Genomic DNA, 11,319 nt, shown 5'->3' with positions numbered 1-11,319 from the left:
ATAATTAGAAAATTTTAAATTTCAAAAATAGTTAAAATCAAGTAGATCTATAAATATATGAAAATCTTGAAAATGGACTGTCTATATAATGTGTTGTAAGCTGCACCATTTTCGAGATTCAAATTTTTTTTTTTTCATATTAATAGATCTCGATGTCGAGATGATTGATTAAGGGCTTTTTCAATATTAAAACAATATTTTCAATAGATTTTTGAGGTGGATCTGATTCTACATTTTAAGATTGCAATATTATATAAACTTTTAAAAAGATGTAATTTTTTATTTTATTTTTAAAAGTGATCAATAAAAGTAGAAATATTTATCGAAAAAAAAAAAACTTTAGAGAGAGAGTGAGCTAGTTATAAATTTTTGTTGGAGATAGAAAGAGCGAGGGGAGGCGACATTTGGACAGCTTCTTGAGGGGAAAGGAGAGAGAACAGAGACCGAGAACGGACAATTTTTTATTATTTACATTTCACAGATTTAGAGAGAGAGTATTACTCACAATTCACAGATTTAGAGAGAGAAAGGGCGCGGAATGAGCGCACAGATACGTATACTTTAGAGAGAGAGAGGGGCGCCTGGAAAGTGAGAGAGAGAGAGAGAGAGAGAGAGAGAGAGAGAGAGAGATATTTAAGAGAGAGAGGGGCACCTGGAAAGTAAGATTCGTAGGTGTAATTTTTCAAATGACCACCAGTGGAGAGGAGAGAGAATAAGCTCGGTCTTTAGAGAGAGAGTCAACTGGTTCTCAAGAGAGAGGAAGGTGTGTCTTTAGGAAGAGAGAGAGAGAGCTTGGTACAAATGGAGAAGACCGAATAAACTGGGTAGTTAGAGAGGAGAGAGAGAGAGTAAACCTGCGTTTTGGTTTTTAGAGATAGAAAATAAACTGAGGCTTCGGGCGATCCAGATACGAGTATAAAGGCAAATGCAGACAACTGCAACTGTGGAAAGTGGAAACAAACTGGAGCTTCTAGGTTGAAAATGACAACGAAAATGGCGGATTTGGACTGCTGAATTTTGGATCTCTATCCGGTTTCATGCTCAACATTTTTACGGAAGCGCGATTAAAGAAGGTAGGAATCTCCATGAGTGTGGAGTACAAACCAGCATTCAGTATAGATCGGTGAGAAATGGTCTCCTTTTCAGCTCCATAGAAGTTCCATGGCTTCTATGAGAACTCATGGTTTTGAAAGGTGAGCATTGACCACAGCTTATTTTTCACTCACTAGAGAAATGTGGTGTTTCTCTCTCTAGAAAACAAGGGCTGTGCTCTGATGAATTTCGCCATGCCTTCTGTTTAATCGACAGAAAAACGACCTTGGGATCCTCCGTTTTATTAGAATGCACGGTCTCGATGTCTGGTCTCATCTGCTATAGATATTGTTGGTTAAACTCTGATGAATTTGTCCGAGTTAAGAAATATTAGCAACAAAATGTTTTTGGGTTCTCACTTTTTCTGATTATTATTAAGAAAACGAAGGCGAGATAATCAAATTTGAAGCTGGGAAAATTTACTGCAAATTCAAGATTTTGCTCTTGTCAAGTCTCAGCAGTTTACTGATAAATTTTGAACATTATAGTGATGAAAGGGTCAGGAATTTTGAAGTTTATGCTGAAATTCAAGTGGAGTTAGCCGAAGTTGTTATTATTTAGGGGCGTAGAATTAGCAAGTAAGGTTGCAGCTTTTTGTTGTTTGGTTAAAAGATTGCTGCTCATGAATATTTGTATATTTATCTGGAATTAGTGCTAGAGTTAGCTGGTATAGTCATAGGCATAGCCATGAATCTGCAGAAAATGGGGTTTAAGTATTTCTGAATATATAGCCAGTGACAATGTCGGGAATGGATTCAGATGAAGTTAGGTCACTGGGATTGACCCCAACATGGTCAGTTGCCGCTGTTTTGACAGTCTTTGTTGCAGTTTCCCTTGTTGTCGAGCGCTTAATTCACCGTCTAAGCTCTGTAAGTACAATTCTATTCACTTTTCTATGCTTTTCCTATCCTAAATGGTACTGGCATTTCACCTGAAAACCAAGGGTTTGACACAAAGAGCTATGTCTCTCTTGGTTACTAGGAAGAATTTGTAGATTTTTTTTTCTTTAATTTCAAATTGTTTTTTCCTTTTTTCTTTCTTCTCTTTATGTATTATGACCTATTTTATAGGTTTTGAAGGGTGAGTTATTTCGAATATGAATATGGAGTGTGGTTCTTGTTTCCTGATTTCTTATTGAAATTTACTTTTGCAGTGGTTGAAGAAAACCAATAGAAATCCATTGTTTGAAGCGTTGGAGAAAATGAAAGAAGGTACCTGTAGTATTCCATTCTCTTTTGCGAGTCTGACTCCTAAGATTTTTCAGTTTTCTCTATTTTTACTTTATTGAGAAAAGGATTTACTGTAAGCTTTGGAAAATTAGGAACAAAGTTTCCGATTTCTCATAGTTGGTAGTCTCATCCATTTCTTACTTTATCCTTTTTCTCATCTTCTGTGTTTGTTCATTGCAGAACTGATGTTGCTGGGTTTTGTATCCCTTCTTCTTACTGCCACATCAAGCTTAATTTCCAACATTTGTATCGAATCAAAATTCTATAATGGCAGATTTGCTCCTTGTACCAGGTCTGAGATTGATGATGGTGCCTCTGCTAAAAATAGTACACTTCAAGAGCGGAGATTGATGGGCTACCTTCTCAATCACGCATCTAGGAGGACATTGGGTGCCATAAATCATAACACATGCAAGGAGGTAACTAATAGAATCATTCAAATGAATGTGCACTGTTTTCAAGTGTATAAAATCCTTGTAGTTTTTATTGCCTGGGAACTGAGGCCATCCTTTTTTGTTTGGTTTTGGCCTTTTGGAATGTCTAGATGAAAGTCATGTTTTCAGTTATAGTTATCAAAATGTTTTGGCCTCTATTGCTTTCATCTAGAGTTTGAAATAGAAATTGCACGCATGTTAAATCTCAAACTGTTGTGCAGGGTCATGAGCCGTTTGTCTCATTTGAAGGTTTGGAGCAGCTTCATCGCTTCATTTTTATCATGGCAATAACTCATGTATTCTATAGTTGCTTAACCATGCTTCTGGCTGTTGTAAAGGTTAGCAAATCCACTTCATTGATGCCTTCTAGATTATTGATATATAAGTCTTTGAATGCCTTGCATGCATGGATCAGGTTGACAGTTTTTGGGAAGTATTTACTTATTTATGTTAGGGGCCATTCTAGGTCTGTAGTTTGATTCCGTCATAGTAGAGGATATCATAAGCAACTGAAACATGTTCTAATCTGGCAGATGGCTGTGTTAGTGGGAGTTGTCATGATTATGTCTTTGTACTCACCAAGGGTTTATCATATCGAGAGCCTTAAAGACTCCAATTTACTCTGATAAATTGGAAATCTCACATTATCTTTAAGGTCTTCCATATTTATCCCAACAAAAGACGTTCATGAGAAAGATGCCTTTAGACTTGAAAAAAAATATCTGGTTGTTTTATTATTTGTGCAGTGGTTATTTGTGGTTTCTAGTAGACCCATGACTTGTACAAAAAACGGGAAGTGGATAAGTTATCTAAAAAAGGGGCCACATAATGGGTGAGACAATAAAATAAATTCCATCATGTCAGTTATAAAGTAGAATTTGATCATTTAGAAGATCTTTAGCATGCCTTAAACCACTGATTTTTTGTAATTGCCCAAATAATTCATTTCTTGAATCTCTTCTGCTTAGGTGTTGTAATTCTATTTTTCCTGGGACATTCTCAGTGTTGTTAACTAGAAACTTAAACCTAAATCTTTTCTTTGAACTTAGATCTCGCCTTTTACTCTGGATCTGTAAGAACATAGATGCCTTGTTCTATACATATTGTACTACTTTTGCCAGATCCATACTTGGAGGAAGTGGGAAGATGAGGCTCAAATGGCCCATCATGATTCATTAACAGGTAAAGGTTTTTTTTTCCAATTTGATTCAATTTGGATGCTAAACATTTCTAAATCATGCTGTTTGATGACCATGCTTCATATTTGGCTATGTATTATGTTGTTTCGTTATCATGTCATTCGTTTTTGTTTCTCATTCTGTTACTTTGTTTTCCTTTTCTTGTCTTCCTTCCTATCTTTCTTTTGTTGTGGGGGACTGATTAAAATTTTAATTTGTCATGATTAAATATAGTGCTGTCTTAATTGATTACTTCAATCTTTCATTCATATTATCTAACACAAATCTTGCTTATAGAAATCACTAGAGCATTGACAATGCGAAGGCAATCAACATTTGTAAAATTTCGCACATCAAGTTCTTGGAGCCAAAATAGATTTATTATATGGGTGGTACGTATGGTATTTTATTTATTTATCAAGAGAGACATTTATGTAGGACTTGATTCAGTTCATGAGAGAGGCATGCAATTTGGATGTCTCTGTAGCATTCTCATAATTTTATATTATTTTGTTGTTGTATTGGCATTTGATGTAGTTTAAACTTCTAGTACTTGTCCCCAAGTAAATAATGGCTTTCGTTTACCATTTAGATTGTGGTGTGATATTTTTGTTCCTTAAAGTGATACATATGCAGATTTTGTAACATTATAGCATTTTTTTCAAGCATGTTATATTGGAAATGTGTCTCCTAATTTGAGAGGCTTTTTCAGACTTGCTTTTTCCGGCAGTTTGGTCATTCTGTGGTTCGGGCCGACTACCTCACACTTCGCATGGGCTTCATCTCGGTATGTCATAGAGATTTGGATTTCATACAGTCTTTGATAGCAGACTTGGAACTAAAGAAAATAGAGGAGAGAGAGAGAGAGAGAGAGAGAGAGAGATGGGAAGTTTAACCATAGATCTTAGGCAAGGATAAATATCATTCATTGGATGTGAAACCTGCCTTAGTTGTCATCAAGGCAATGGTATAAGTACCAAGCCCTATAAATAGGGGCTAGTTACCCCATTGTGAAATACACGAGCAAATATAAGAGCTTCCCTACCTAATCTTAGTTATACGGCCTTTTTTCTCTATCTATATCCTTGTCTCTCTACCTGCTTTCTAATTTAACAACCTAGAGGGAGAAAGAGAGAGAGAGAGTGTGTGTGTGTGTATGTGTGTGTGTGAGAGAGAGAGAGAGAGAGAGAGAGAGAGAGAATAACAAACAAACCAATGGACAATTTCTAATTTAAAAAATAAAGCAAGCTTGGTGATTCTACTACCATTTCCACAAGTTGCATGGTCATGTATGCACGCATACATCTTAGCAAATGACATAAGTTGTTCGACACGGCTGGGATGAGCCTTGACAGAAGGGTATTTCTTTTTACCTCTGTCTTAGTGATGAAAGTTTTTTTTAATGATAAAAAACGGAAAAAAATGTATGAGATGTTTTTATTATGTGCACATTGTTCATTGTCCTTCTTACAACTTGGCATATTCATATGTGAGATCTTAGTTCCATTATGTGCAGTTTTTCAGCCTTTATTTACCAAGAATATTTGCTATATACCTATAGGTCTGGCTCCATCCCAAGTGGCATCTGATATTAATTTAGCAACTGGAGTCCTTACTTTTCACTTGTCCTTTCTTCATAGCACAGGAGAAAGTGGTTGATTCTAGGCCCTGAGTCTCTAAATTTCCTTCACAGTAGAAAAAATAACAATAAATAGTGGGCTTCATGCTGCTGTTAGTCTGTCCCTCTTTTCCTTTCAAAGTTCAAAGAGAAGTCGCACAGAATCCTGTTTCTTTCCATGAAAGTTGGAGTCCTAAGTGATGGTTTATTCTTCCAGGATAAAGAAAATGGAATACAAATGGTTGGTTTTTTTTTTTTTTTCTTAAAGTGTCATTTTAAAGTCTGAAATAACCTAAAATGGGCCATAAACGTGACTAAGGGATCAGTTTATATTCTTAGTTATAGAAATTGTGCTTCATGTAAGAGAAAGTAGGGTCTTAGTTTGCATGATATCATTGCTTGGAAAGCGTATCTTGTTTTTTGATACTTATCATCTTCTTTATAATGCATTATCCAAAATGGTGGTTGTTAGGTTGTTTATTATCATAAATCAGCTCATATAAATTGATCAATTGGCTTGTTCTTTGCAATCTGTTTCATGTAGAAGTGTTTGTGAGTGCTCATTGTCTTCCATTCCACCATTTTCTTGACTTGTGATTGCAGAATCACAAACTCATGGCAAATTATGATTTTCATAGCTATATGATTCGTTCCATGGAAGAAGAATTTCAAGTAATAGTTGGTGTTAGGTAAGCCATACACTAGTAAGAAAGGCCTCAATACAGTGCAGCAGTGGTTTTATTTTTTGTTTCTGCTAGAAAGTTTATGGTCAAGCGATAAAATAAAAATTTGTTTATTTGAAATGAAACATTAAGAATTGCTTTCATAAATGAAGACTAAGAATTTGGTTTGGGAATAAATTAAAACATTAAGCATAAAAAATATTGAATCCATATATTGTTAGGAGTTAGAACCAAAGTGGAGCCTAAACTGAACGCATGCATGGGTCGTGAAAAGTCGTGAGTAATCATGATCGAAGCTTTATTTTTTTACTTAATGCATAGCGAAGAAGCTTTCTTGTTTTTTTTTCTTTTATTGGCTCATCATTGAAGTGGTTATAACTTATAAGGTGCAGATATTTTAAGCAGTTTTTAAATTTCTAAGGATCCGGATAGAAATTTTCTTTTTGTAGCATCTCACAATAAATTATATGTATATCAGAAATCTTCCTATTTCCTTCTCATCTTGCATATGTTTGTCCTATGCCTTTGGGGCAGAACCCTATATTTAAGCCTCAGATTCACAGTCTACTAGCTCGCAGAAATTTAAGTGGCCGCAATTGTCTCTTCATCTCTTGTCAAGAATATTACTCGAACCTAGAAAGTGGTGCGAGTTTCTGTGCATAATTCTGAACTTTACAGAAGTTGTCTTGTAAGTGTTGCCTTCCTGATGTTGGCTACGTTGGGCACTTGCGTTTCAAGAAGCCATCTTATGTTTTTGATCCTGCCACTATAAGCGTGGGTGACAATACTAGACCCATTTTTATTTGGCTATGCAGTGTTTTTTTACTGATATTGCGTGGATACTTAAAACATGGGTAGCCAAACTAAGCCCCCTTCGTGAGACTTTCAGGTTGAACATCCCATATGCATCATTAAAACTCCTGTCATCTTTGTTCTTATTAAACCTTTTCTGTAGTCAAAGAAAGTGTTTCAGGCTCCCTTTCTTCTGTCTTGGTTCTTTCCCATCCCTTTTTATCAGTGTTTTAGACTTGGACTCAGACCTGAAATGGGATATGGCCTGGTTCTGAGTCAGCAAGTCTGACTCCTGGAAACCTTGGAAACAGGTGAGACTCTGTCAGTTTCTAAGGTTTTTCACTATGAGCCAGCATCCTGCTGGGTCCAATTGACTTGGCTGAGTCTGTGTCGGACTCAGCGAGTTTTAAAACACTGAATTTTATTCTATTTATTCCTATTTTTCGTCTTATGGATACACATAATGAGACATGAAAAAAAAAAAAAAGACATCAAAAACTGTTTCTGGTTTTTCATTGTGATTCACTACTAAGATTGTAGTAGGAAAATATCAATTTCATGTTAGGAATGCCTGCTAATGTAGCACTTCAAATTAATGATGTCCTTTTTTAATGTCTTGCAGTGCGCCTCTATGGGGATTTGTTGTTGCTTTTTTGTTATTTAACATAAATGGTAAGCTGGGCTCTGTTCTAATTTTCACCTTTTCTATTTTAGACATATCATATATATGAAGTTGTTCATAAGTTGAACTGTTTCCCATTATTTCATAAACTTTCAGTCATCATTCAGCCTCAGCTGTAATCAACTACAAATGTTACATCTAACTCTAAATAACTAAGAATGGTTTTCTTTTTCTTTTTTTCTTTCTGACCAGTACAAATGGTACACAGCACTGACAAGATATCAAACAATGATTTGCTCACTGTTTGCTTGCAGGCTCTAATCTTTACTTTTGGATAGCCATCATCCCAATTACTGTAAGTTTGTTACACTAGATTAGTTTGGAGAGTATACTCTTATTACGTGATATTGAGTTGATAATTGGCATGAGATTGAGTTCAAATTGGTGTATCATTTATACAGCTAGTTCTGTTGGTAGGAGCAAAGTTACAGCATGTCATTGCAACCCTAGCCCTAGAAAATGCAGGTATAACGGGTTCCTTTAGAGCAACAAATCTGAGGCCTCGGGATGATCTTTTCTGGTTTAGGAAACCTGAATTCCTCCTTTCTTTCATTCATTTTGTTCTTTTTCAGGTAGGTTGGCTCCATATGGAGGTTTTTGAAACTTATATCCATCTGTTTGAGAATATCCACAATCTAACCATATGCTGCTTAAATAATTTTTCTTGGATTTTTTATGGTTTTGCAGAATGCTTTCGAGTTGGCTTCCTTTTTCTGGTTTTGGGTATGTATGTTGACGCAGCCTGCTTCTATTCCCTTATTGGTCAATGGCATTTTGTAGCCTATTTGTTATTGCAGTTCACTAAGTTGATTTTTGTAAGAAAAGAAAATCTTAATAAAATTGGACTGGAAGGTGGTTGTCCAGTTTAGTCTGTCTGGTTAAAGTTTTTCTCATCTTTGGGCTCTGATTATACGAACTCATTAAAATCAGCTGGTTCGACCTGAACTCGATTGATTGCAATCCAGTCCGGAATAAACCAGCTGGTTCGATCTAGTGAGATTGCTTTTTTTTGTTTTGTAAGGACTTATTTAGTCAATCAAACCAGCCAGTGTCGCCTGGTCCACTTTAAGTTTTCTTAAGTTCTGGATTGGAAACTCAGTATGGACCTCTCTGTGCAAATTAAATTTAGTGACACTCGAATAAAACACAAACTCTTTTGAGTTGTTGGTATAATTAAAATTCTATGGACACTTCTAAAATCTAATTAGAGCCCTGTTTAACCTTTTCAGTGGCAGTTTGGGTACGATTCCTGTTTCATCCAGAACCACTTGCTTGTGTATGTACGCCTCGTTCTGGGGTGAGTCGTGTTATGTAACCATTTTGATTCTTTCAATTGATGATTTTATCAACCCAGCTTTTGTTAACTTTTTTGCCTTCCCAGCTTTGCTGGTCAGTTTTTATGCAGCTACAGTACCTTGCCACTCTATGCATTGGTGACTCAGGTAATGGTAGCTATTTTTGCACTTTACTTCATGAAGTTTCATAACTTATATCCATGTCGAGTCCCATTTAGAATGAAATTTGACTTTTTGGAGTGCTCATTGGAAATGCTAGCATTTGGTATATCGTGAAGATCCATAGTGCAATGTTTACATAAGGGTTATTATATTGAATAAATCATATAATAAGATCATTACCTCTGGTACTAAAAATTCATGATGATTCCTAGCTATCAGATATAAAATTGGATGCTTGGTGGTGTACCATTGATGGCGCTCGAATTCAGAGAAAATTATTCTTGGATTTTGTGCAGAAAAAATGCCACCATAGCTACCTGATTTTACTCTCTGATGGCTAGAGTGATTGGGACATTTTTATACCAAAAGTAAATAGGCTTATATGATATAATATCTATTAATAATACAAACCTTGTAAGAACCTACTTTTGTGTTTGTGCTATCATTAAGGGGGCTCTCTGACCTCAGTCAAATGCTTTGAGAATTAAAATCATGGTAGCGCGCACAGAGAGAGAGAGAGAGAGAGAGAGAGAGAGAGAGATTATTTTCTGTTTTGACGATATGGGATGGTGGAATCCATTGCTTGTTTTACTATTGGGCAGATGGGTACCAACTACAAAGCAGCATTGATTCCAAGGAGGATACGAGAAACAATTCATGGATGGAAAAAAGCAGCGAGGAAGAAACGTCGACAAGGTTTCATAACAGATGACTCGACAGTGCGCACAGATACGAGCACGATACATTCGAGTGAAGATGAGCAAGATCCACCAAAAGAAGAACACAAAAACAATGGAGTCATTGAAGAAGTGGAGCTACAACCGGGTTCAAATGTGCCCATTGCTGCTAATGAGGACTCAAACTCAAGCAATGCTCCACTTCTTAGAAACTCAAGTTTGGTGGTTCCTCTCACTTCAACAGAGGGCCATAGAATGAACATACAGAGATCAATGTCTATGCCAGTACGGCGAGAGTAAGAAGGTATCTTGCACATATTCTTGATTTTGGGAAAAAATTGTATGAGAAAGAGAGTGTTGCGTGTGTTACAATGTATCTCTTCTTTTTTTATGGGTTTTTTTGGATAAATATGATGTATGCAAGAACATGTGTAACCCTAATTCCTCTGGTTTTAGTGGCGTAAGTAAAATAGTTTACTATCTCTACACAGACACCCCTTTTTACGTAAGAAAGTTATATGTGCAGTAACGAATATTGTTCCTCTTTTTAATTATTTATTTTTATTTTCTTTTGCAGCAGAAAAGGATTCAGAACAGTGTTTTAATGTCTGCAATATTTTCTTTTCTCTTCCACTAGAGGGGCATTTGTTAGGACTAAGTTTTGGGCTCTCTCTCTCTCTCTCCATTCTGAATCACAGAAAGTGATATTAAGACTTTTGGAGAACCTTCTTTTTTCCATTTTGTAGGTTTTCTTTTTCATCCAGAAATGCGTTAGCACTTTTTTCCCAATTCATGTAAAACTTGTAACTTTTCTTTTTCATCCAGAAATGCGTTAGCACTTGGAGTTGCGTATAATGATTATGCATAATTCCAGGCTCTAAAGGAAGGCATTCTCTTAGTTATTCATATGGGCTATTTCCTGATAGAGATAGAAGTAGATACTATGAAAATTGCTATGTCACATGATACCTGCTGTTCAAGTCTCTCGCCCCATATGTGGTCTATATGGTCTTTCGAGCCGAACATGGTAGCTGATAGCTGATGTTCTCGTAGCGGGCTTATGCAGGCACAACAATTTGGTATTGTAGACCGACAGACTTTCTCTCTCTTCCATTATTACATGACTTAGCATGGCTACCCTATTATAGGGTGTAAAGGTTCACCCAGTTACGAGTGGCAACAGGTCGGGTAGGGGTCAAACCTAGACCAGATTGGACCTGACCCCCCAAAAAAAAATTGTATTTAAATATATTTAAACATTATGTTAAATATATACAACTAAAAATATATGCTTGTCTTTATTGAGATATTAATTAAATAATATTAAAATATTATGTATTCAATGTCATTTATATAATAACACTATTTGGGTTGGGTCCACATGGACCCGGACCCAAATAGTATTTGGGTCCAATATTTGGATATGGACTCAACCTGTCGAATTCAATTCTAGGACCTATACCCGGACCTATGTTAG

General features: G+C 36.1%; 1 protein-coding gene across 7 annotated transcripts; it reads left to right on the top strand.

Moving 5' to 3' along the window:
• Positions 1-672: 672 nt before the first annotated feature.
• Positions 673-10,332, top strand: LOC18423137 (MLO-like protein 14). Of its 7 annotated transcripts, none has more exons than XM_088871561.1 (16): positions 673-1,073; positions 1,852-1,961; positions 2,246-2,303; positions 2,502-2,740; positions 2,977-3,093; positions 3,877-3,937; positions 4,231-4,325; positions 4,664-4,720; positions 6,155-6,240; positions 7,649-7,698; positions 7,963-8,003; positions 8,110-8,280; positions 8,396-8,431; positions 8,938-9,005; positions 9,090-9,150; positions 9,768-10,332. In XM_088871561.1, exons 3-16 carry the CDS (start codon positions 2,294-2,296, stop codon positions 10,140-10,142), a joined length of 1,467 nt encoding a protein of 488 aa, XP_088727687.1. In that variant the 5' UTR covers positions 673-1,073; positions 1,852-1,961; positions 2,246-2,293; the 3' UTR covers positions 10,143-10,332. The 7 variants fall into 7 exon arrangements, with proteins under 7 accessions (XP_088727687.1, XP_088727686.1, XP_020525744.1 ...); XM_088871560.1 differs by having other exon boundaries at positions 4,646-4,720; XM_020670085.2 differs by having other exon boundaries at positions 673-1,193; positions 4,646-4,720.
• The last annotated feature ends 987 nt before the right edge of the window (positions 10,333-11,319 follow it).

The sequence above is a fragment of the Amborella trichopoda genome, chromosome 7 (assembly GCF_054954075.1).
Source record: "Amborella trichopoda isolate Santa Cruz 75 chromosome 7, AtrichopodaSantaCruz75HAP2 v2.0, whole genome shotgun sequence".
Taxonomy (NCBI): Eukaryota; Viridiplantae; Streptophyta; class Magnoliopsida; order Amborellales; family Amborellaceae; genus Amborella; species Amborella trichopoda.
The sequence above is the reverse complement of the archived record's forward strand: the minus strand, read 5'-3'. Positions and strand labels throughout refer to the sequence as shown.